This window comes from Pantherophis guttatus, chromosome 9 (genome assembly GCF_059756535.1).
Source record: "Pantherophis guttatus breed Tessera chromosome 9, ASM5975653v1, whole genome shotgun sequence".
Lineage (NCBI taxonomy): Eukaryota > Metazoa > Chordata > Lepidosauria > Squamata > Colubridae > Pantherophis > Pantherophis guttatus.
This window is the reverse complement of record NC_142071.1, coordinates 17,927,229-17,954,173: the sequence shown is the minus strand read 5'-3', so window position 1 is coordinate 17,954,173 and position 26,945 is coordinate 17,927,229. Positions and strand designations below refer to the sequence as shown.

General features: G+C 43.1%; 1 protein-coding gene across 2 annotated transcripts in view; it reads left to right on the top strand.

Annotated features, from left to right (window-relative positions):
* The first annotated feature begins 2,676 nt into the window (after positions 1-2,676).
* The window catches only part of ROBO3 (roundabout guidance receptor 3), a 311,028-nt gene continuing 286,759 nt past the window's right edge, over positions 2,677-26,945 (top strand). For both annotated transcript variants that reach the window (XM_087875620.1, XM_087875619.1), the window contains exon 1: positions 2,677-2,851. In XM_087875620.1, coding sequence (XP_087731746.1) covers positions 2,677-2,851 — 175 coding nt within the window. The remainder of the gene's footprint in view (positions 2,852-26,945) is intronic.

Genomic DNA, 26,945 nt, shown 5'->3' with positions numbered 1-26,945 from the left:
GAGCTCCCTATCCAGCCAGAGCTGAAGAAGCGTTTTGGATGAGAAGTGAAACGTCTTCAAAGAAAAAGCAGAAAGTCCAGTTGCCTGTTTTTCAAAACACCTTTGGGACAACCATGACCTGGGTGACTGAGAAATCTCCATAGACGTTTATGCTCTGAATGGTAATCACCATCTGTCCTTCTCTTCATTTGACGGAAAGGCTAAAAGAGGAAGACTTTGCCTTCCAGATGGCCACGGGTGAGTAGAAGGAGGCATCCTTTCAGGCATGGCAGGCATTTCCTTCCTAAGGTTCTTTTCCACCAAGGATGGAATAGGGTTGAATTGGAAGTGGTAGGTGGAGGCTCTGCACTCACCTTTGCTCTGCTGGTGGGGAACAGATTTCTTGCCAGAGATTTGACCAGATTCAAAGCTTCTGAAATTAAACTGCGTGTGGTCTTAGGAGGGCTGATTGTCCATGTCACTCTAGAAAAACCTCTTGAGGCATTGGCACACACACCCCTTCCTTCCTTCCTTCCTTCCTTCCTTCCTTCCTTCCTTCCTTCCTTCCTTCCTTCTTTTCTTTTCTTTTTCTTTCTTTCCTTCCTTCCTTCCTTCTTTCTTTCTCTCTCTCTCTCTTTCTTTTCTTTCTTTCTTTCCTTCCTTCTCTTTTTCTCTTTCTTTCCTTTCCTTCCTTTCTTTCCTTCCTTCCCTCCTTCTTTCTCTTTCTCCTTCCTTCCTTCCTTCCTTCCTTCCTTCCTTCCTTCCTTCCTTCCTTCCTTCCTTCCTTCCTTCCTTCCTTCCTTCCTTCCTTCCTTTTTTGCAGAAACCCTTTTCTTCTGTAGAGCTTTCCTCATGAGCTGAAAGGAAGGTCGGTATTCATTCTCCCAGTTGCTTACACCCCTTCTTCTAAGCTTCAACGTTTATTCAGAGGGTAAATTTCTAGGAGCACAAATGCCTTTGCTCCTGTGACTTTTCTTTCTTTCCAAGAATACCAGCAGGGTTTAAGTACAGGAGTATAACAAGTTGGCCTTGGCACACCATACCCAAGAGAACAGGGGTCTTCAACTTTGGCCACTTTAAACCTGGCAGACTTCAACTCCCAGAAGCAAAGCTGGCTGGGGAATCCTGGGAATTGAAGTCCTCCAGGCTTAAAGTGAACAAAGTTGGAGAGTCCTGCAATAGAAAACACCTACCTGTGATGCTGACTCCTTTCCCATAGCCACCCACATGAGCACTTTTGCTCATCTGTGAGAGACTCATGTGTCAGGTGAGGCATTTGCCACACAGAGGGAACACTTGCTGTGTTCAGTAGCTAGGTGGGCCAGCTCTGAATCAAATCCTCCATAAGTTATGCCCTGTCCCCTCAACCACTGGGCCTCCAAGTGGAAGCCAACATCTCTTTAAAAAAAAAAGGTCCATGTGGAATTTCTGAATCCGGGTTCCCCCTTCTGCCAAATCAGAGCATTGATCCACGTAGACCATCCCCCCTCCCCCACGGGGGGAGTGCAGCTGCAGCTGTTCAAAGTGGGCCAAAGGGATGTGTAATAGTAAGAGAGTTGGAAGGGACCTTGGAGGTCATCTAGCTCAACCCCGTTTATGCAGGAGAACTGTACTAGGGATTCGAACCAGAGGTCGGTTTCCTTCCCTTGCCACGCCCCCCAAGCCACACCCACAGAACCGGTAGTAAAAATTTTTGAAACCTACCACTGATTCGAACCAATGGTGGGTTTCAAAATTTTTTACTACCGGTTCTGTGGGCGTGGCTTGGTGGGCAGGGCATGGCTTGGTGGGCGTGGCTTGGTGGGCGTGGCAGGGGAAGGATACTGTAAAATCTCCATTCCCACCCCACTCTGGGAGAAGGTTACTGCAAAATATCCATTTCCTCCTGATCAGCTAGGACTCAGGAGGCAGGGAATAGATAGGGGCGTGGCCAGTCAGAATTTTTACTACCGGTTCTCTGAACTACTCAAAATTTCCACTACCGGTTCTCCAGAACTGTCAGAACCTGCTGAAACCCACCACTGATTCGAGCTTAGTGTCTTAGCCACCGAGCCACCTAGTCAGTGTGTGGCTTGCTTTTTGAAAAACTCACCCAGGGATGAAAATTTGGGACCCAGGGAGCTCTCAGAAGTGGAGCAACCTTTCTTTCTCTTTCCAAAAGAGGGGGCGGATGGAGTTTATCACTTGGAACTTTCTTCTGCCCCCCCCCCCCCCGCCAGCTCCCCAACCCAGCAATTTCAGTTCCCGGCTGCCACTTTCCTCCTTGAAGCCCGGAACTGTGCAATTGCGGTTCTTAACTGCCCGGCCAGATCCCCAGTTTTGGGGGGTGGGGGTGCCAGTTGCCGACCCGCTCACGCAGGGCTGCCTCGACCCGCGGTCGTTTGGCGAGGGTGGGGACGGGGGGGCTCGGCATTGCTCTGCGCATCGCCCTCCAGGGAGAGTTCTGAATCCAATAATTAAACCTTTATTGGTGGCAGCACCTGCCTTCTGCCTGCCCGGCCCCCCGAGGAGCGCCAGCTCGGCCCAGCCGCGGCAGGAAGGAGGGGACAGAGAGCCAGGCAGGAGGCGCAGAGGAGCAGCGTTGCAGAGGCGGCGGTGACCGGAGCTCCGCACTCGCCCGACGCCTCCTCCTCCTCCTCCTCCGGATGCCAGCACAGGCGGCGGCGGCGGCGGCGGCCAGCTGGAGCGGCGGCCAGGATGCTGCGCTACCTGCTGAAGACGCTGCTGCAGATGAACCTCTTCGCCGACTCGCTGGCGGCCGGCGACGGCCTGGCCAACTCTTCGGAGCTGCTGCTCAGCCTCAACTCTTCGGCCCTGGCCGCGCTCAGCCCCGGCGGCTTCCTCGACCTGGCCAACGTAACCGGCGGCAACGGTGAGGGGCGAGGGGCCAGGCGGCTGAGCCGGGAAGGGACCCCCAGGCTTCATCCGCCGGCCGGAGGGCAGGGAGGAGGGCTCGACCCAAGCCAGCGCTGGCGGAGGCGGGAGGGAGGGCGCTCTGTACATGCTCTGAGGCAGGCTCGCGAATCGCGTGGGAAACCGGTCTTGGACGCCGGGTTTTCTTTCGGGAGTTTTTTCTGCACTACCGGCAGCCACCCACCCCGTAATAGAGATAACTGGGGCGGAGAGGGGACGGGTATTCTGCCCCCCCTCCCGATTTCATGCCTGAGGGCGGAATTGAATTCGAATTTAGCCACTCCGGTCCCTGCAGTGGTTTCCCACCCCCAACCCTCAGTAGATCTAAAGATTCAAGCTCTGTGATCTCTTAACACGTGTCATGTTGGGGTTTCAAGCCAAAGTCCGGTGGAGAGTTTGGGGGCGAAAGGGACACGGTTGACTTTTTTTAGCCCGCGTGAGGAAAGTCCGTCAAGGGGGGTCAACGATCGTAGCATCTGTCCTCTTGAGGGGCGAGACTGGTGCCTCCTGCCCATTCACACGTGCACGTGTCTCACTCGGGAAAGTCTCAGTAGCGCATTCTCCGAGAAATCCTTTGTTCCAGAACGCTTTTCCTCTCCAGGGAAATGTATCCAGGGCGGACACGTGTCCGCATTTTCCCACGTGTACGGGACTCCTTGATGGGAATAATTGCTTCTCTGCTCACGGATCTCTTTTTCTCGTATTGGAGTGCTGAGAATCATTTAAAGAAGGGGGGCATTTTGTATATCGGATCCTTGGCCACAGAGACGCCTAAACTCCCCCCTCTTTCCTGAGGGTCGCCCCGTTTGAAGCCTCCTGGGATTGCAGCAACCGGCCGGTAGTTTTTGCAGGCGGAGAAACCCCGCTGAAGTCGGAACCCCGTCTCCCGAGAAAATATTGGCCCTTGGATTTTCTATAGATTCAAATCTAACCCTATTCCTTTTTTTAAAAATAATAATAATAATCCCCAATTCGCTTACACCCCGGTGGTCCTGGAAACTCCTCCTCGCAAGTATCCCCCGAGTCCTATGCAGGGACGCGCTTAAATTTATTTCCCCTTCTGCAAAATCAGCCTTCTAAACCAGGCTGAAAAGTCACAAACGGAAAAAAGTAAAGTACCTCTGGGCAAGTGCAAAGTGCAATTCCCATCTTGAAATTTCGGGCCGATCCAGGACATACTCGCGAGAGAGCAGGACTTAAAGCTTTTTTCAAAGCCCCCCCCCCCCCCCAAGTACCATCTCTAGCCTTCTTTTAGCAAATAAAATAAAAAGACTGGGAAATCTCCTCTTCGGTAAAAACCCGGGGGAGTTCGTATTTTACTGTCAGGTGAGGACCGCTCTTATGTCCCAGGTAGATCGCTCCGGCTCCCCCTCCTCCTTCCTCCCGCTGCAATCCAGCCTTCTCAGCGCACCGCATGAAAGGAAGCGCGGCTTAACCCCCCCACCCCCCGTAGCGCCTCCGCAGGGAGCTGCAGTCAACCGAGCTCGCCCCCTGAGCGCTTGCCTGGATCAGGCCCTGCGCGCCTTTCCGTGGTGGGGCCTTTCAGACTAAGATCAGACTAAAGGCAGCGCAACTCTTAAGGGAACGCGAGTCTCCAGCGATGCAGTTAATAAGACGCGGAGCTCCGCTTCTTCGGCGCTGAGTTTGTCACTAACCTGTACAAGAAGCGCGTTGACTTCCCTTTGAAAGGAAAAAAAAACTTCTATTTCGTGAAGGATCCTAGGTAGGAATTGTAAATTGGCCGTTTTGCGCCCTCTCTTGGCTAAAGTTGGTAATGAGCAAAAGCTTCGGATTCTTTTTTCCTATCTATTCGTTCCTTATTAGATTCCCGCCCCCCTCCACCTTCAGTCCTGTCCGATTTCCCAAGACTGCATAGACAAATCCTTGCGATTTTCTTGGCGAGAGTTTTTAGAAGAGGTTTGCTATTGCCTCCTTCCTAGGGCTGAGAGAAAGGGGCTGGCCCAAGTCGCCTAGCTGGCTTTTTGTGCCTAAGGCGGAACTGGAACTCACAATCTTCCACTTTTTAGTCTGATGTCTTAACCACTACACCAAACTAGTTCTTTCAATATTAGATACTAATGCTTATTTTAGCCCATTTCCTTTATTCTGTTCCAAGGGGCGCCTGGAAGGGCTCAAAAAAGGCAATCATGGCCCCAACAACCTGATCTTGATATGAAATTGACTTTTTTGACCGCTTCCCTTCAAATCCTCTAGTTCTGTGCTACAGTAAAAATTTTTTTAACCATTTTTTTCCTCCTTTGAAGTCAGAACCCCGGGAACTTTGAATGTGTGGAAAACTTCAAAATGCCGAACTAACTCTTGGGATTATAATAATAACTTTATTGTCATTGTACATGTATACACAGTATACCCATACAACGAAATTCACTTAACACCCAAAGACCAGGTCCAACATACATAATAATCCCCAAACACACTCCCACCCACCACAATTCCCCATCCCTAAACCACCCAAACATCCACACAACAGATCAAGTAATACTGTCCAACAGCTCACTGATGGTGGCCCTTTAGTTCATTGTTGAGTGCAATTATAGCTCTGGGATAAAAACTATTCAGAAAACGTGTGGTCCGAGTTTTAATTGTTCTGTATCTTCTGCCAGAAGACAACAGTCCAAAAAGATGGTAAGCAGGATGGGAAGAGTCTCTGAGAATGTTATGCAACTTCCTCAAACAGCGAGATTTTGAGAGATTTCATTTTCCATCATGTCTGATCTACTGTGCCTAATTATTTTAAACGCTCCCCCTTCTCTCCCAGCTCATGTGTGGCACAATGGCAATAGCTCCCCTTCCTTTACACTGAACCAGGAATAAGTAGAACGTTTGAGCCAACCATAAGCAAGTCAACTTTAATAATATATGTGTGTCTTTGCAATGGACTTTACCCACATTTGGTTTATAACCTGGAAATCAAAAAGAGGTTTGTGTGGCTCAGAGACATGCTAAGGCACATCACTTGGTAGCTTCTATAAAAGGATGAGGAATGACGGGTATGTCCCACATCTAAGAGATAATATAGCATGGAAGCCATGCTGAGATATTTTAGGCCAGTGGGTCTCAGTCCTGGCAGCCTGAAGATGTCTAGACTTCAACTCCCAGAGTTGAAGACCACACATCTTCAAGCTGCTAAGGGTGAGAAACTTTGTTGTAGGCAACCAGATGACTTCCAAATTTTAAACAACTCTCACTATTTGTCATTGGTCACACTGCTTGGGTTCCATAATATTAAAATCAAATCTACAGAAGCCCCCAAGATGCCTTCCTTTCCTGTTCTATGAGTGCTCCATTGCTGGAGGTTTTCAAAAATGGACTGGACAACCCTTTGACCAGGATGGTCTTGAGCAGGGTGTCAGACCTCTAATGTCCTGTCCAGCCCTATGATTCTATGTCATAAAAGAAATGGCTTCTGATCATCAAAGGTAGCTGTTGATGGATATATGCAATGAGGCAATAGGATACACAAATATCCTATTTTTCCTGCAAACAAAGCAAATTCTTACTATTTGGGCAATAGCCATCTTTCGCATTCAGGTAAGTGATTTGCCAAAAAAAACAGCCTCAAAATGCTCTGTAGTTTGTCATCTCTTTTGTTTTCCCAGGATTGATCTGTGAATCTCAGAAATGCATTGCTGTTAGTTTGTGAATTTGTAGATTTTTTTTCCTAAAAGGGACCTTTCTGAATCTCTGGATGCAAGAATAGGCTTAGTAACTAACAGCTGCTTTGTATTTGAAGGATACTGATAGAAGAGAATATCTGTAGTTCATGAATGAACTGGGGGGTCCTTGATGCTCTCTGAGCTTGATGTGAGCTTAACACTGAACTTAACGCAGTGACAGTTTTGTTGCAGATGTTTCATCACCCAACTAGGCTAATATCATCAATGCTAAATGATGAGCACTCCAGCACTGATGAAATTACCCAGTTTGGTAATGAAACATCTGCAAGAAAACCACCACGCTCAAAGAGCACCAAAGATCCCATATTTGAAGAATGGTCAAAATGATGCCATCCCAGGCTAATATAGCTGGACTGAACAGTATAGCTGATAATTTGGCATCAAACAGCAGCTGAACCAGATAATTCCCCCATTGGACTCATGCATTGGGAAAAAAACACTTTAATAAAAATTTGCATGCAAAGAAAGTTAAACTTGTCAGGTAAGCCTTTTCTTGTCATGTTAATTGGTTTTTCTTACATAATGGGAAGATGGAGTCAGCATTTTCATAGCTTTTTGTCCTTTTATCACACATTGTTTGCAATACTTTTCCAGCTGAATGCTTGCAGCTTCGTGGCTAGGATCTTGCTTGTTTTGATCACAACTCCATCAGAATTTTTATATTCTGGGCCAGAATTTTTATATTCTGGGTCATCACATTGGGAAGATGTGATGACAAAACACAGAAGGATACAGGCCACAACTTTGATGTAAGATGGTGAGAAATTGCCAAACACCAAAGAAAATGTCTGGTGAGACTCAAAGCTAATCTGTTCACCTTCCACTAAATATAACCAATGCAAGCATGGAAACAATAATAATAATATGCTGTTTTTTTATATTGCTATAAGCTGAGAAGTTATGTAGAGTAAATGTTACCGGAATACCAGCTATTACCCAAGGACTCTTTCCTTCTTCCTATTAATAGTAGCAATAATTTGGGGATAACTTGAATTGGTAGAAAGCTGAAGTAGATTGGTCTTCCTCAACCTGCTACTTCTAGATGTGCTGGCCAAGAACTCACAGCTAAGTATTTCTCTGAGATGGGACATCGAGAGTATCTGCAGCTCACCAGGACAGCAAAGTGGATTGAGATGACCTCTAACATTCCTTCTAATCTATTAACTCCCTTGGTCTATCGAAGTATATTGGCTTGTCCAATTCTAAGCCATAGTCTCTTATGGTATAATGTGTTTATTTATTAAATTTATATGAGACCCATCTTGTAGTTTGAGGAAACTCTTTGATGGTTAAAAGAATTTATAATGCCAGCACATTTATTTGCTGGCATTTATGGAATACACTTTGGGCTTCAGTGAAGGTGATTTGGAAGTACCTAAACAAATGCAAAAAAACCAAAGCCTTAAATTCAGATTGGCTCTTGGTGATTGTAGAAATAGCACTACACACACACACACACACATACATCTAGCAACGGCACAGATGTGGTTAGTCAATATTTCTTCAACTTCCCAAACTAGCCTGCTGCAGCCAAATACTAACCAGGAGTGACAATTACCAGATGCTGCCATCTGCTAAAATGTGATGTACATAAATTCAACAGGTGTAGCATTTTCATCATCATGTTTATTTGCAGGTGGGTTAATTAGCAGGCTGCGTTTGAAAAAATAGGAAAGGGGCAATGATGGGCAATTTATTTGCCCATCAAATACTATCACTTAGAGCAGTGTTTCACAACCTTGACAACTTTAAGATGTGTGGATTTCAACTCCCAGAATTCCCCATCCAGCATACCTGGTTTAGAGGTTTTGTAGGCTCTGTACATCTTTAAGAAAGAAAAAGAATGCAAGAAAAATAAAAAAAAAAAACCCTTCAAATTATGGAGTCAGTGGTAAATTAAGAATGAAATAAATCATGGAGAGGGATCAGATTGTTTCCTCTCTGTGGGACTGCAGGAGAGGCCTTACCCCCTGGCCTTGCTCAGGCTCCTTGTCATAAACAGAAGACCTCTTTTCATTAGCATTATTAATTACTTTTGTTATTAATGCAAATGAGGGAGAATGCAGAGAACAGTGCATCTTTTAAGCCAGGCAAGCCTGCTGGGACGATTCAGAACATCGCTGAGCCCTTTGGATTGATTCTCTCCCTGTTCCTCCCCTTCTTTATGCTAATTAGGCTCATTAAATGGTGTTTGACTCCAGTGTGTCCTTATAGATGATCTGGCCATTCTTTATCCAGAAAGCAGTGAAGGACTTACCCCTTGGGCAGCTGGTGAATCCGGGACAATGGCCCTTTCAACCTGAAATGTATCTTGTCTCAAATTTTCAATTAGTCACTTTTCTAATTGGCAACCATTTGGGCCTTATTAATTTCCTGGTTCCCTCAGATTAATGAGGGCTAAATAGTCAATATATTTATGCTCATGAAAATCCTTAAGTATTAGGTGGTAGCTCTATAAACTCAACCACTCGAGCACACTTCAAAACCTGCTGCTCACCCTGCCTGCCCCTGCCTCTCTAGGTGCTTCTTTCTGCTTTGCAACTTGCTTTCTATACTTGGAAGAGCTAAACGTGCAAGCTGCAAGTAAACATGAAGGCAACAAAACGTTCTTGGAAAAGTTCATTCCCCTAAATCTAAGCCTATTTCTCCCTCTTGTGGCTGAACTATCCAATGGCTAATGGCTTCCTAACTCAGGAACTACGGTAGTTTTTTCTCCCCTGAGAAAACTGGCTTCATCACTAACACTAAGGAGAGGGAAAATTCATGGATTTTTTCTTCCAGTCACTTAGTGGGTGAATCAGTTGCTTGTAGGAGAATGTCAGTTCGGAAATCCTTTTAGTAGCCTCTGAAGAAATTTATTACATATAGTCATGCAAGTTTTTAATTTGCCTTTTGTGCTTGCAGAAAAATACTCCTGCGTTATTTTCCTAGTATTTTGTATTTAATTTGCTTTCACATTTTTTTTAAAAAAATAAGAGAATAATGGTGAAATTGTTATAGGTGGACAGTTCTTGCATTCCTATAATTATTAGGTGGCAAAACTTTGTGCAGGAAAATTGTGCCTTTCATTGTACAATAATCTTATTGACAATGCAACCTCATTTTCACTTTTCTATTAAATCCTGAAGGAGAACAGTAAGAAGAATTTTTGTTTCCCAGAGAAGGAAAGGAAAGCCTTCAGAGTGATGGGATGGCATGTCACAGGAAGCAGCATCACTTCACCAATGAGACACTTATATACCGTTTCTAACAAAGTCAGCGAAGGGAAATTCTCAAGGAATCTTAAGAATACGGCAGAACCATGAAAGTCTTTTTTTTAGAGAAGAACATTTTGAAACATGTAGGCAGGCAGGTCGTGCTTCCTTTATTCCATTTCTCATGTCTAAGGACTCTCTTTTTTATTCACTGTTGAGGGTCACAAAGTGGCATTCAGAGTGGGCAACAAGAATGGCAGGATTCAAAGTAAGAGGCAACATGAAGGTTTTAATGCTCTTCGTTAATTGGTTTCTCTCTTCTGTCCTCCTTCTCTTTCTCTTCATTTAGTCCGGCCACACACCTTAGCAGCTTTGGCCTCTTCTTCTTTTTCTTTAACTTGCAAAAGAGTTGAAGGGTAGTTTAGAAGGAAAGAGTTCTGTCTAGAACTCTTTAGAACAGGGGTCTCCAACCTTGTCAACTTTAAGACTTCTGGGAGTTGAAGTCCACGAGTCTTAAAGTTGACAAGGTTGGAGACCCCTGCTTTAGAAAGGTTAGAAGATGAAGGTGAGTGCCCAGGACTTTTGCATTTAAAGAAAAAAAAAGAATTCACCCATCTTTTATAAGATACATGAAGAGCTGAATGTGAAGGTGGTGAGTTCCATCTTCTATCCAAGTGGTGCCTCCAAAGCTTTTTACAAAATCAGCCCTTCCAAAACCCTCCCTTTGTGATCTGTGGCAGCTGTGATAGGCCAGGCTGCCTTTGAGGTGCAATAGAAAGCCTACTGAAGCAAAAAGTTCATGCCAGTAAATAAAAGGTGCATTTGGAAAGGGACAAGAGAAAGGAGCAGCCTTGGCTCAAACTGCCTGCCTCATAATGAGCTGCTTCTATGCTTAGCATGGAGCATCAGAGCCGGCTCCAAAGACCAGGAAAATCTTTATGCATGGAGCGTGTGCTGCATAAGCAGCAGGCCTGCTGCTCGCAGAGGGAGATGCCTTTATTAGCACTGGCACTTTCCCTCTGCTCTGAATTCACTCCATTAACATAAGCTATTTATCAGGGCGATTTGACAGCCAAAATAAGCATTGGCGGGGAGTGGTGCAGTTGGTGACAAAGGCTGTCCTTGGGGAAGATGAACTGTACTGAGGTTTTTGTGGCATGTGTATAAAAATGTGAGTTGGTTCTCAAAGTTTTATGCAGTTTGGTTCAAACCTAGCTCAAAACTCTAATGGCCAGAATGCCTCAAAGACCTTCTGGGATGATACTCTTAAAAACACGCATGGAAAATTTCCAGCTCTTGACCCAAATAGAGCCAACAGGGATTCCCCATCTGTTCTACCAGGGTTGACCCCCTTTATCGTAAGCCAAATGAAAGTTAATTCATCTTTAGTCAGCAGGGAAGGAGTAGGAATTAACACACTAAATTGCAAACTAAGTAGCAAAAATCCAATTTGTGTTATCCTTACCTTGAACTGTCATAGGAAGATCACTTATCAATACGAAAATCAAACTTCCATGATTTTTTTAAAAAAAAAATATTTACAGTTGAATTTGTTAACCGCTTGCTTTAGGTTAAATTTATCCAAGTTGGCAGCATGTGTAATCCTATAACTCTGTGGGCTAAGGATGATTTTAGAATTGTAGTCCAGGACGAGGTCAGATTAGGGAGAATTGCTCTAATCGTTAGTTTCTCCAGTCTGGTGCCTTCCCCATATGAAGATCTCGGCTCCCCAATTTTTCTTCCAACTTAATGCTGTCTCTGCAGTTCAGTTCACATGGAAAATGCCCATTTGGGAGTGGGATAGAAGAAACATTAAAGAACCCACCTATGTGGTGAACTTTTAATCTTTCTTCTCAAAGAATCACTGATGGAATGCCAAAAGGGCTCCAAAGTGTGCCTAATTATGGATGGATTTTACATGAGGTGCTTTAGTTGAGAGCTTTTAACTGGGTGGTGGTATCTTTCCCCTCCACCCCCCACCCTTCACAACCCTTGCTATCACATGGGGAGTCCTTTTTCTTCATTACCTTGGCAACAACCTCTTTCTCAGCAGAGAGCCATCAGCAGGAACCGGCCAATCCATAAGAATCATGCTGAGGGCTTTCAGTTGCCTGAGATTGCCACATCAGCTTCCAGGAAAAAAAAAAAAAAAAAAAAAAACCAACATAGCTAACTCAAATGTGTTTGGGAAGTGATCCAGTCCAAAACTGTCAAGGAAAGAAGATCAAGTGTTCGGAATGGGCTTAGTCTGCTTATTTTCAGAAAGTAAGCAGACAACGCTATTAGAGGGCTACTTTACTGATGTCAAAAGCAGGCCAGTGGACTTTGGCCTATTTCCAGACACCCCTGACTGGGGAGATGTCAACATTTGGGAAGCATCTGTCAAGGCCTACATCATTGCAGTGGACTTACTTATTCAAAGACTCTCTACAGGAGCCACATGTGCTACCGAAGACAGTCCATTGGATGTTCTTCTCTTGGAAGACATCTATTTGAAGTCCTATTCCCTTGAAAAGATAAAAGTCCCAAGAAGAGAAAGTAGCAGCCTCTTCTAAGCTGCCTATCAACAATGATCAGGGTTTTCTTCCCCTGAGGAAGAAAGCTTCAGATTTTTAAAACCTCCTCTTCATTGTTGCCAGATGATAGGGGGTGCTGCTTTTCTGTTGCATATCTTTCCATCATTCTGCAGCTTCCTTACCTGTTCCCATAACATGATCTGAAAGATATATACAGAAGGCATTTACCCTGGATGTCTTCCTCCAGGATTTAACCAAAGAGTGGGAAGTCAGGGAGTCCACAGACTGCTGGAAGGAGGACTATAGGGTAGAAAATAGGGCAACCCAATTCTCAGGACTCCTTGTTACACAGGAAAATGAAGAACGGCATGCCCAAGTCATCAGAATTGCACCAAAAATATTTTTTTCCAGAAAATTCAGTGAAAATGTAGTGATTAAAACAACAACAACAACCCAGTAAAGTTTTAGCTAAATGCCAGCTGAGATCTTAAACAGCTGTTATCAATCAGAATTGACAGTATTGAGCTAGGTGAGCAATAATATGATTTAGTATAAGGAAGTTTCCTATGTTCTTGAATAATGTGTGCATGTGTGTGTGAGGGGGGGGGCAGTGGGGAGAACGCTGACCAACAGAAGAGGTTTAAGATATTATTTTGGTAGTTGAAATGTTTGGGAAGCTAAGAAGCAGCTTCATTGATCCCACCCTTTGGAAACCAGAGGTGAGGTGGCCTCCATATTCCTGGCCTTTCAGAAAAGTTTGAAAAGAGGGCTCTGGGATCTTGCTTGGAGCTCACGGAGCCGTGGGGCTTGTTGGTGCCTTGAAGGTCCTCTCCCTGCCTTCTAATTAACTTTTAATGTTGAACTTTAACCATCTTGGCCTCTTTTTAAATTTCATATACTGTACAGGTGTTTTTATTTTTTAATATTTTATTTGTATATTTTCCAGAGTTGCTCTGGGTGGGAGATAGATAGATAGATAGATAGATAGATAGATAGATAGATAGATAGATAGATAGATAGATAGATATAATCAAGACTGAAACCATGGCTATCATTTGGATCTGAAAGAGAGAAATGAATTCTCTCTTTCAGGAGACTCTTTATAGTGGCAGATCACGGAGGGAGGGGGGAAAGTAAAGTTCACTCCATCCTTCAATGACAGCTGCTGCATTTAGAAGCTTCCCCCCATGGTGGAAATCTTGTGCACCCCTCCAAGCCGCCACCTCCCCACGTGCTGCTCCATGCTGCGCACACCAAGTACTTGATTAATTAGTAGCTTTGTCTCCAGGCGACTGAGTGGAGCTGAGATGTCGCTCTTTGCCAGCAGGGAGGGGAGCCGCTGTGGTGAGAACGCAGCAAGACGTGGGATGAGTCAATAACCCATAGGAAGATATATATGACTTTGTCCCGCTGGCAGTTCCCTAATCTAGGAAAATTTTGGGAAGGCCATTTCCTTGTGAGTCTAAGGCAGGGGCAGGAAGGGGCCACTGCTTCATTCTATAAGTCATTTGTGTTCAATCAGCTGGCTTCTAAGGGCATGGGTGTGTATGGGCATCATAATTGCAAAGGTATTTGGCTGTGTCCCAGGATCAGATCATTTTCCTTTAATTGGGAGAGAGGCTGGAGTTCTTAAGCAGCTACATCACTGGATACTCCTCCTCTTCTCGGCTTTATTTTTGCACTTCAAGCATTTAATGGGGCAAATTTGTTTTTTGGCAACATTCAAGCCAGTGGGTCATCTATTTACAACAATTGGCAAACCTTCCCTAAATCATGGATAGCCAATGCATGGCCCATAAAGTCCTTTTTGGAGTGGGGGGCTTGGTGGATATTAGGATCACGATGCCAAAGTTCTTCAACAGATTACCAACAATTGAGAAGACATTATTTGGCCAATCTTTGGATCAAAAGTGCTTGTTCAGTTTGATTTTCCATGATGCTGGTGATCTTCCCTTATTTCCAGTGTCCATAAGAAGGAGCTCTCTGTGGAAATTATGAGGCCCAGGAACCACAATAAAACCTTGGGAGTGAGGGAATCTATGAAATTTCACCAAGTAAGTCATTGAGAATTAAATAAGCTGGTGGACCCACAACACTAATAATTGTGGCTGGGAAAAGGAATTCTAGGAGAAAGAATAAAGAAGAAAAACAATATGTCTAAACATCTGATATCAGATTCTACATCGCTGGTTGATAATTGCTGTATAACCATGTATTGGCATCAATGCGATTGGTAGTCACAGACCTCTTGCATTTGGTTTCATTTTTCTCTTTTGTAGTCTCTTTTTGTCTTTTTTGGATTTATGCATTTCTTATCCACTCAGCTTTTTGGCTCTTGGAGACTAGTTACAGCTTATTTTTCTTTGGTTTTTCAAATGTGCCACTGCTGCAGCTGAAGCATTACTTTCTGCTGTGTTCATGCATCAGAATCCATCTGGAGATTTGCAGCACGGTGTATAGCCTTCTATTTCTCCCAGCACATAGTCATATTGACACCCTGTGGCCATCCAGAGCCATTACAAATAATGCCAATGCCTGGAGTTTGCCTGCTTTGAGTCATACCTGCTGATTGATAAAGAAAGGTTAAACTGTTTAAAGTGTTGCTCACCTCCCAGCCATCTACCACACCCCAAACAGACACAATATTACATTTCAACAAGAGTCTTAATTGTTAGATTTATATGGGAACAGTTGGGTATAGTTTATGTTGCATATAATCAAAATAAAAATAGTGGGTGAAAAATGTATTTTTCCTGGAATAAAATATTGTAAGATCTCATGGCAAATTGCATAGGTCTCAGCTGCAAGATTGCTCTCCATAGTCCTGAACATGAAATCAGACCTATTGTTGGTCCCTGTGGCAGCTCTCCAGGGTCCTGAACTGGCCCGTCTTTGATTTGCTTCCATCCGTCTTATGTTTCCTCTTGCTTGAACTATCACTTACTTAAATGATGAACACACTGATAAGGCTGGAGTCTCCTGTGAATTTCACTGATTTTTCCTCCTCATCTGAATTTCTTTTCTTTCTAAAAGATTGAGAACAATACCAGAAATTTTCAGCAGTACCCAATGAACTGTCAATCTTACTAACAATTAAAGCAAAAAGCAGATTTGTAATCAGATGTCCTGAACTTATTTCTTTCACAAAAAAGTGAATTTGGTCGTAGAGAGGGCCAATCTGAATCAAGAATATGACACTGAGGAAATTATTTATGTCATCCAACCGTATATTGTGTTCATAATTTAATTCCCTCTTCAGAAGTGTTTCTTGTCACACAGGGGAAGACTTAGACGAGAAGAATTGCTTAAATTATTCTTGAAAATTACAATACTAATTTGGAGCAGAGACATTTAGCACATAGATCCTCCCACACTCCAACTACAAGAGGTTTATCTCTGTTTAAAATGTAGGGATCAAGAATATGAATTTTTTTATTCATATTTGTGTATTTAGAAATAATTTTAATTTATTTTAATTTATTTTATACTGTATTCTGAGGGTATCAATCTATGGTAGGTACTGATATGCAATGCATACTTTCTATGAATATAGGCACATGCATTTTTAATTCAGGTCACTAGAGGGTGCTGTTGTATCACTTAACATCTACTTCGGGTTGGCTTCATTTCCCTAATGTGGCAGTTTTCTCTCCTTAGACAGGACTGAAGGCATAGCAGTGGGTATGCAGCAATACACAGTCTCACTGCTATTAGTGTAAAAAGCTTGATGAATTCCTGTAGGGAATATATACTGTCTTGTGAAATAAGATGGACTTCCATAGCTTAGTAGTTAGAGATGGACAGAGATGAACCGTTTAGATTAATAACTATAGCAAATATCCATGTCATTTGCTTAATAAGAATATCTCCTGCAATGTCATTTAATGTGGGAAGAGCTGACAACAATTCCTTTAACATTCTGAATCCATGTTCTCTTACAGCAATATTTGCCGTGATATTCTAACATTGGAGTCCAATTTGTAATCAGATTTACATTACATTACATAAATCCGTTACATCTCAACTTCATTCTTTATTTTCTGTATTTTTAAATTCACACCCAGTTAGACATTGTAAGGAGCAAATATTGGGTTAGGTAGGCATTGGATATAGCAGATTTATTTTTATCTTCCAAATGAGTGTATCTATAGCATTTGACTAAAAACAACCCAAACATGTTAAGAAACAGTGATCTTGAAATAAGAAGATGGATGCATAGTACATTGAGTTTTTAATATCAGAATGAAAGCCTCCAGTGTTAACCAGTCCATACCCAGCTAGCTCAAGAATCCATTACTGATCAATAGATGTTCAATTAAACCTTTGGAATGTTTGTCTCCAGAGGATTTGAAAGGCATTCTTGTGAGTAGAGATAGTAAGGCTATCTCTGCTAAATACAAAACCCTAGTTCCATATTCCCACTCTGCTTTTCATATGGATATGGATAAAAGGGCCATTGAACAAGGTGCAATAAAAACTGCCTTGATGTAGCAGTTAAGGTTAGAAAACAAACTGTGAGTTCTAATCCCACTTTAACATGAAAGCTGACTGGATGACCCTGGGCCAGTCACACTTTCTTAGTCCAATCCAGTAGTGGGATTCAGCCGGTTTGGGCCAGTTCAGGTGAACCAGTAGTTAAATTGCTGGCTGGCCACGCCCCTTCCTGCCCCGCCCCTTCCAGGAGTCCCCATGCGCCCCATTTTGGCTCCCAGGTAATTGCAGGGAGGCCTTCTAGGCCCAAAACAGGTTGCGGGTGGGTGTGGCGTTCCCCCCCAGCCTGTTTTCACTCCCAGGAGGCTTCAGGGTGGCCTCCTAGGCCCAAAACGGGGTTCAGGGGGTGGCATGACCATTTTCGCTCCCAGGGGGGTGCAGGAGGCCAAGTGCTGCCTGTCACACACCCTGGCCACGCCCACCAAGCCACTCCCACAGAACCAGTAGTAAAAAATTTTGAATCCCACCACTGGTCCAACCCACCTCTTAGGGTTGTTGTTGGGAGGAAAAGAGGAGGAGGAAGGACTATGTTCACTGCTTTGAGTTACATATAAAGTAATAAATGTAATTTATTTAATTAATAAACAATGTCCGAAAAGTTACTGTTTTAAAATAATCCATTTTTTGTTGAAGAAGCCATTTTTATAAACATACTAGGATTCTCTGCCGGTGTCTGATGTGTTTTAAGTATGTTGGGTTGCTTTAATCACATAATGATCACTGAATTGAAATATTCTGGGTTGTTTTGCCTTGCCTGGATCTTTGTAGATGCCTTCAGACCTTGTCAGTAATGGAATTGCAGCTTCCAGTGAAATAGAATTTGTGTCTTGGTTCTAATGGCTTTTCAGTAGATTCCAAGTCCATGTTTATGTCTCCATGTAGTAAACACTGGCAAAGACCACACATACACGTACAAACACAGAACTGAGGAACAGCTTGTACTAATCCTCTTTCTTTTTTTTCTCACTGTGCCCAAATTAACTTGCACCGGAGCTCGGCAAACTCCCAAATTATCTACCAGAATGATTAGAGTGATGTAGTTATTCAACATGCAACCTCTCTGCAGGAATCTGTACTATCTGGTCATAATATAGATGGATGATTCAAAAGGTGGGTTAAATGACAAAGTTTCTAGCACATATAAGAAGCGAAACCTTGCCAATAGTTAACCAAATTTGGCCTGCAGCCACCAAGTGAATTGAAGGGTTTTAGCTTCACTGGAGTGAATAATGAAGGCTGCAGCTGAAGTTTCTGAGTTCTGACTCTGAAAAGAGAAGAAGCAGCAAATCAGTGAAAAATGAAAATAACAAATATAATGAAACGTAATAGATTTAATTGCTGGGTGGAAACACACTTCTGGTGGAATTGAAATAGTTTAAGAAATTGGGAAACAATGTAAATATTTTTTTAAAAAAGTATTAAACAGATTGATTAACTATGATGAACAAAATGACAGCATGATATTCAGAAAATGTATAAAAAGACATTGGACAGTTTCAAATGACTTAACTATCAACCACTTAATATAAAATTATAGTATATAGCCAGAGCTGGTAAAGCAAACAGATCACCCTATTTTAACTGACTAACTGTAATAATTAGACTTCATTTTCTCAATAGTAATAGAAGTTCAAGAAAGCCAATTTGTAATAGTACAATTGGTGTAGTAGTTAAGGCAACTAGAAACTGGGAGACTGAGTTCTAGTCCTGATTTCAGTTTGGTTCCCAGGAAGGAAGCAGGGGCAAACCATTTCAGAAACCTTGCCAAGAAAACACACACACCAGTGGTGGGATTCAAAATTATTTTACTACCAGTTCTGTGGGTGTGGCTTAGTGGGCGTGGCATGGCTTGGTGGGCATGGTTTTGTGGGCATGGCAGGGGAAGGATATTGTAAAATCTCCATTCCCACCCCTGGTGACATCCAGGGGTAGAGCGTTCTCTGTGGGGGCTCCTGCCCTCTGGAATGAGTTACCCACCGAGCTCCGGACGGCCCCTGATCTCCGCTCTTTCCGTCGAGGCCTAAAGACTTGGCTGTTTCAACAAATGGGCTGATTCTGATTCTTGGGTTTTATTATTTATTTGTCCCTGTTTTAATTGGTTTTAATTAGTATTTTCTTTTATTATTGTATCTTTTTTAACTTGTGTTCGCCGCCCTGAGTCCTTCGGGAGAAGGGCAGCATATAAATATTTGTAAATAAATAAATAAATTCCAGGGGAAGGTTACTGCAAAATCCCCATTTCCTCCCACTCAGCTGGGACTCAGGAGGCAGAGAATAGATGGGGGCGGGTCCAGTCAGAATTTTTACTACAGGTTCTCCGAACTACTCAAAATTTCCACTACTGGTTCTCCAGAACTGGTCAGAACCTGCTGAAACCCACCTCTGGCACATACACACACACCACACAAAGACAGGTTCAGCAGAAATGGTCATATCACACCCTTGTCCTTAACCCACAGAGAGTCACAAGGTTGGGACAGAAGTTGCTGCAGGTGTGTGGCTAGCAAGAATGTACCTATGGGCCGAATGTGATTCACGCATACAAACCCTGAGCCTGGAGTCTTTCAGTTTCTTAATCCTTTGAGTTAAGCATGGAAGGGAATGAGCCAGAAATGTTTGGCCTGTTCTGTTATTGTATCTGTTACTTTATGTAGTTCCCCTTTTAGGAATAACTTGCAGGAAGAGCTTAATAGCAAAACAGAGAAGCAGTTGGTTTTTTTATCTGCTTAGCTTTGCAGTAAAATGTCTTTCATTATGCAGAGCTGATTCCACTAATGAGGCCATTTTGCCTATTTGTATTTGAAGAGGGAAGGATTAAGTTAGTGTTCTTTTTAAAATGTGATTTTTTTGGATCCGATGGAAAAATCCTAGTTTTCAAATTGACTCGTTTGATGACAGAGACAATATTGACGAGAAAGACAATATTGTATAGCCAATATCTACATTAATTGCTGCCTGGAACCCTCTTATGGACGTTTTGCGTAAAACAGGAAAAAAAATGAACCTGTGATTTACCGTTTTGATGATTAGACTGGATGGACTGTGAAAACAGGGATGTTACAATATATTTTAGAGAAAGAGATACATTTATAATTGTACTTACAATTGCTGCAAACAAGCCACATCTCTCTACATTTTTCTTTCCTGTTTTTCTTTTGCTTCCCCCACTCCTTTCTTGCACTTTTAGCTTTTTGTCTTTCCTGTCACCTACTTCCTAATCTTGTCTTTGGAGGTTTTTGAAACTCAACTGAAGCCGCTATGCATAAGTCCTGCTGGTAACCAGTTGTCCCTCTTCTCAGCCGACTTAGAAATTTACTATCCCACTAAGGATTAGGCTCTGAATACCCAGCTTCACTTTCTTTGTCTGAAAGCTGACACAAATATAAATGAGCATATCTCTGCCTTCCCCAAAAGGACCCTCTATTATAGCCACCAAAAAGGATGGCCTGGGCAGTATCTGTTAATTAAAAAAGGAGACTCCTCATACCTGGGTAAGACAGATGATGACCTCCCAAATGAAGGTCCTGCTTGATGGAACATCTGGTTATCTCAGGAGTTGGAGAGGCTGGGGAGGGACTTGGGTGCTGTGCAGCCCTCAGCATCCGGCAAGGGAGAAGGAAAGATTGCCATTATTGGCAGGTCACTCTGAAGGTCAGAATTTGTTATTTATTGTTGGCATTTCCATCCCCTGCACCAGAGAAGAAATTAATCAGGATTGGATGGCATGCAGATGAAGTTCCTTTAGGCCATATCTGCGTGTGGGCAGATGGCAACTTGACAGCCAAGGTAGAGTGACAACCATTTATTCTTAGAGGTTGACTGTCCACAGGGAAGGAGAAGATGGAATAGGAGGCCTCAGGCAGGTCTTTTCCTGGCCAGTCAGAAAAGGATCTGAATTTCTCTGTCAAAACAGAGGAGATCCAAATGGAGGAGGGTTTTCCTTCAGGGCTATGGAGCAAGAATTGACTTGGGAAGGTGAAGTGAGATGGCGGTGGTGATGATGACCGTGGGTTTGGACACCCCATTTCCTTCACATCCACAGCTAGTTCCTACAAATGGAAAGTGGTGTCCATTGTTTCATTAGAGAGCATGTCAATTTGTGGCATCTCAGTTGTGGCCTTGGTAGAGTTCATAAGCTTCTGTGTTTTTCACTGACATTTCTTGGGTTCATAATTTGTTGTTTTATGAGGCTCTTTTTTTCTGCACCATATGTAAAGTTAAAACAGTTTTGGAAATAAATGATTGAATAAGATGATGATTCAGGAAGAAGATGTTTAAATCTGTATGTCTGGTCCAAGGATGGGTTCTACTTACCTTTACTACTGGTTCTCAACGGGATCGCGCACGCACCGAGCTTTTGCACATGCGCAGATCGCCTCTGCCCACCACCCACATCCGGGGTGGTGGGCAGAGCCTCCCGCCATTTTTACTACTGGTTCTTGCGAACTGGCCTGAACCGGGGGCAACCCACCACTGGTCTGGTCTACACCTTACCCGATTATACTAACTGCTTTTACATCACCAGGAGACTGTAGTATATGCTGCTCTCTCTGTGTGTGTCCCTCTCTCTCACTCTCTCCCTCCTTCTCTCTCCCTCCCTCCCTCCCTCTCTCTCTCTCCCTCTCCCTCCCTCCCTTCCTCTCTCTCCCTCCCTCCCTCCCTTTCTCTCTCTCTCTCTCTCTGTCTCCTCTCAGTTTTCCAGATCATAAGGTATTCCACTTACATAGATATCAATTCAATAGATTTCTTTCACTACAACATTAAACTTACAAAAGACAATTCAAGGTAAATTAGTTTTGTCTTAGCTTGGCAGTGAGATATGGGATGAGATATGGTGAGTTATTAAAAAATTCCTAATACAAGCAGTCCTCTACAAAGTTTGTGAAGTGACAGTTCAAAGTTACAACAGCACTGAAAAAAGAGACTTATGACCGTTTTCACACTTATGACCATTATGGCATCCCCATGGTCATGTGATCCAAATTCAGACACTAGGCAACTGACTCATATTTATGACGGTTGCAGTGTCCTAGAGTCATGTGATCACCTTTTGTGACTTTCTGACAGGCAGTCAATAGGGCAGCCAGATTCACTTAACAACCGTGTTACTAACTTAACAACTGCAGCAGTGGTGGGTTCCTCCCGGTTCGGCCCAGTTTCCCCGAGCCGGTAGCGGTGACGATATGACATCACCAAACCGATTCTGCCCCCCCGGCCCCCACCCACCCACTCCCCGCATTATTCTTACCTTTTATTTGGCCCCACCCCCAATCTATTGCTGCCTCCTGAGTCCCAGCTGATGGCTAGAGGAAAAAAAACTGTTTAAACTCTTGCCAGGGGGCTTCAAAGGGCCGTCTTACAGCTGATCAGTGTTAAAAGAAAACAAATGAGTAGACCAGTGCCTGCAAAAATACATGAGTAGATCAGTGCCTGCAAAAATACATGAGTAGATCAGTGCCTGCAAAAATACATGAGTAGATCAGTACCTGCAAAAATAAATGGGTAGATCGGTACAGCTCTGCAAGCAGTTAAAAGCCTGGTAGACCAGTACCTCTGCTAAATCCTAAATAATTGTCACATGACCATCAAGCCACACCCACAAAATAAGCCACGCCCACAGAACTGGTAGTAAAAAATTTTAGAACCCACCCCTGAACTGCAGTGATTCACTTAACAACTGTGGCAAGAAAGATCGTAATATGGGGCAAAACTCAATTGTCTCACTTAGTAACAGAAATTTGGGCTCAATTGTGGACATAAGTCATGGATTACCTGTACAAGATTTAATAAAATACTCTTGCAGTCAATTAAATTAGACAACAGACATTTGTTTTTAAATGGTTATTTCTGGCAGCAGGCAATGATCACTTCTGCCTCTCTTGGCCATTGTCTACAGAGGTGTTTTTCAAATTTAGGCACTTTAAGATGTGTGGACTTCAACTCCTAGAATTTTCCAGCCAGCTTTCTGGGAGTTGAGGTTCACACATCTTAAAGCTGCCATGTTTGAAAAAAAACCTGTTTTATAGTTTGGTCTTCAGAGTTTCTTAGTAGTTAACTAATTGGAGAACTCTGGTGCGGATCTTTGTTGAATTTGTATGAAAACATACTTATGAGGTTGTGAAATTGAATGAGGAGCAAAACAATGACTTTTCCAGTATCTAAGAAATAAGAATTGTTCTGCAGGAGACTCAGCTCGTCATCGAGTCTTTCATGCCAAAAGCCACCACAGTTTTGATGCCCAGCTAAGTGTCCTTTTTAAGGTATGCAGTTTATTTGGACCAGGAAACTTTTTTAAAATGTTGTTGCTATCAAATATACACTGATATCTCCTTTTCTTCATGGTGCTGGAAATTGCCCAGAGATTCCTCTCATGCTCCTTCTGCTTTGCTCCACCATTCCAAAGTCACGTCCGCTGACATCCTAACTCTGAACCACACTCAAATTTTGTGTTCACCCTTTTTGACTCTTTTAGGATGAGGGACTCTCATCCTAAACACTGTTCCCTAAACAATCCTATTTTATCACTTACAAATAATTTTCTAGCCACTTGGGTAAACTGCATCTGATCTGAGAGAATCTGAGAGAAATGTAATGTAAGCGTAAGCATCAAGCAACATTTCCCATTGCCAGATTCTCTGACATGAATTGCTCTTCTCTTTCTTTTGTGAATTATTTCTTTGATGTATTTCTATTCCATAGAGGAGCGCCAGGTACTCGTGTCCAAAAGCTCACGTCTCCCTTCAATAAACATACAGGTGGGAGATGAGCAGGGAAGCAGAAGCTCACAGCTCGCAGCATTGTCAGCCCTGGAGAAAACATCTGACTGTTTGCCCAGGCTGAGATGAAACATTAGCAAACCAGAGAATTTTGCAGCTGTCACTAATTAATTCTTTTGCATAACCTGACATCCAAAGCGAGTATTGCTACGTAGGGCCAGCTTCATAGAGACTCTTAAGACCCAACAATAAACCGTGTCCACAGCTGAAATCTGGGAAGTAAAATATCTGGCTTTTGCAGAATATTGGGAGAAAAGACCATCCAGTTTTTCTCTTCCCCCTTTCCTTCTTTTATGACATCCTACATAGACTAAGGTGACCAGATTTTAACATTGGTAAAGAGGGACATTGTGGGCGTGGCTTATTTTGTGGGCGTGGCTAGCTGGTCATGTGACTGGGTGGGCGTGGCTAGCTGGTCATGTGACCGGGTGGCCATGGCTATGTGTATAGGGTAAGGTGAACAGATTTTAACATTGGTAAGAAGGACACCATTGTGGGCGTGACTTATTGTGTGGGCGTGGCTTGGAGGCCATGTGACTGGGTGGGCGTGGCTAGCTGGTCATGTGACCGGCTGGCCATGGCTATGTGTATAGGGACTACTCAGAGGGCTGAAAAGTCATTTCTGACAGGTCCTCACACTTTTGACTGGTCCTCACACTTATGACCATCCTCACATTTATGCCCGTGCAGTATTCTTAACAACCATGTCACTCATTTCACAACTGCTTCTCTTCACCATGGTGACAAGATAGGGCAAAAACGTAAAATGTGAGGACAGTCGTAAGTTCGAGGACTGGTCAAAAGTGTGAGGACCAGTCAAAAATAACTTTTTCAGCCCTCTGAGTAGTCCATATGCACAAAAGGACTAACCAGAGGGCTGAAAAAATCATTTCTGACAGGTCCTCGCACTTTTGACTGGTCCTCACACTTATGACCATCTTCACATTTATGCCCGTGCAGCATTCTTAACAACCATGTCACTCATTTCACAACTGCTTCTCTTCACCATGATGACAAGATAGGGCAAAAATGTAAAATGTGAGGACAGTCGTAAGTTTGAGGACTGGACAAAAGTGCGAGGATCAATCAAAAATAACTTTTTCAGCCCTCTGAGTAGTCCATATGCACAAAAGGACTAACCAGAGGGCTGAAAAAAGTCATTTCTGACAGGTCCTCGCACTTTTGACTGGTCCTCACACTTATGACCATCCTCACATTTATGCCCGTGCAGTATTCTTAACAACCATGTCACTCATTTCACAACTGCTTCTCTTCACCATGGTGACAAGATAGGGCAAAAACGTAAAATGTGAGGACAGTCGTAAGTTCGAGGACTGGTCAAAAGTGTGAGGACCAGTCAAAAATAACTTTTTCAGCCCTCTGAGTAGTCCATATGCACAAAAGGACTAACCAGAGGGCTGAAAAAAGTCATTTCTGACAGGTCCTCGCACTTTTGACTGGTCCTCACACTTATGACCATCCTCACATTTATGCCCGTGCAGTATTCTTAACAACCATGTCACTCATTTCACAACTGCTTCTCTTCACCATGGTGACAAGATAGGGCAAAAAACATAAAATGTGAAGACAGTCGTAAGTTCGATGACTGGTCAAAAGTGTGAGGACCAGTCAAAAATAACTTTTTCAGAGAGGGATGAAGGAAGGGAAGGGAAATTAGAGTAGGAGTGAGGGTAAGAGGGGGAGGAAGAGAGGAGAAGGAGAAAGGAAGAGGAAGTAGGGAGGAGAAGAAGAGGGGGGGAAGAGAAAGTAAGAAGGAAAGAAAAGAGAGAGGTGGTAGGTTTGAGGAGAAAGATTGCTGTACAATAAAAAAGATGAAAGGGAAGAAAGCCAACCCCAAACAAATATAAAGATATTAAGATAAAGAATGAATGGTTAAACTTTAAAGAATAAAAGAGAACAAATATGAATAAATAGCAGTAATTAGAAACACACATACAAACATACAATTTATTTTCTTTGAACAGAGTGTTTGGCCGGTTCACAAATTTAAACAGTGTTTAGTCACTTCAATTAAATTTACAATTTCTATATTTCCTTTTTGCCATATTTATTCCTCATCTATTTTTTTTAAAAAACCAATATTACCCTTCATCCTCATCTCTAATCTTAATCAAATTCAATTTTTCCCTTCTATTCTATATTATGCCCCTTTCCATTGTCATCTATTTTTATATCCATCCTCACATTGTTTAATTATGTAATTATGTAATACAGTTGTTTAATACAAATTCAACATTTTAATATAAATCAATTAGTTATAAAACTATCTTTTTTGTATATTAATCAATATGAACATGAATATTCCAATTATTTCCATGCAATCCAATTTCTTACAAATCAATTAATTATATTTACCAATAATAATAAATCAAATAATTTCCCCCATATATTCCTCTGAACCACAACTTAAACATTTCTGCTTTCAACACAATATACAATTAATAGTATCTCAATTCAATTATTACAATTCCCTAGTTAAATACAGCTTTTTTTTCTTTTGTGTTTTAAAATCTTGAACTCTCCTCCTAAATTTCCCATTGTTTGCAGTTTTTCACCTACCTTTTTTGGGGAGGAAAAATAAAAATAAAAATAAATCTCTCTCTGCCTCATTTTGTCACGTTGCACCAAAGATCCTGGTTTCGGTTTCGTTTCTGCAGCTTAGCTAGGGGAAAAAAAAACTGCTTACACTGATTGCCTGTAGGGCGGCCCTTTGAAGCCCCGGGCAAGAGTTTAAACAGTTTTTTTTTCTTCTAGCCATCAGCTGGGGTTCAAGAGGCAGCGGGACTGAGGAGGCAGAATGAAAAATCGGGACTTTTTTGAAACGCCGTGGGACGCGGGACAAATTGCTCAAAAGCGGGACTGTCCCGCCAAAAGCGGGACGTCTGGTCACCTTAACATAGACATGCTCTTCTCCCTTTTAATTGCTAGTTGTACTCAGAGTCCATTTCCGTACTACTCTAAGCCAGGGGTGTCAAACTGGATTTCTTCGAGGGCCAGATCAGCATTGTAGTTCTCCTCCGCGGGCTAGTGGGGGGGGGGCAGGGGATGGGACAGACACCTCCTGCAGCACCCTGCCACCCTGCGCCCCATTTTCAGCCTGGATGGTAGCCAAAATGGGGCATGGGGGGGGCGTGCGAGCCTCCCTCCCCTGTGCCCTGTTTTTGGGCCTAGACGGCTTCCTGCAGCACCTTATTGGCCAAAACGGGGGTGGGGGAGCCTCATGTAGCCCCCCTGTGCCCCATTTTGACAGGCAGAGTGCTGCAGGAGGCCTGCCCCCCCTTGTTTTGACCTAGGCTTCCTTAGAAAGTATAAAGCACAATCTTAGTCCCGGCAAAACCTCTTTTATTTACACGGTTG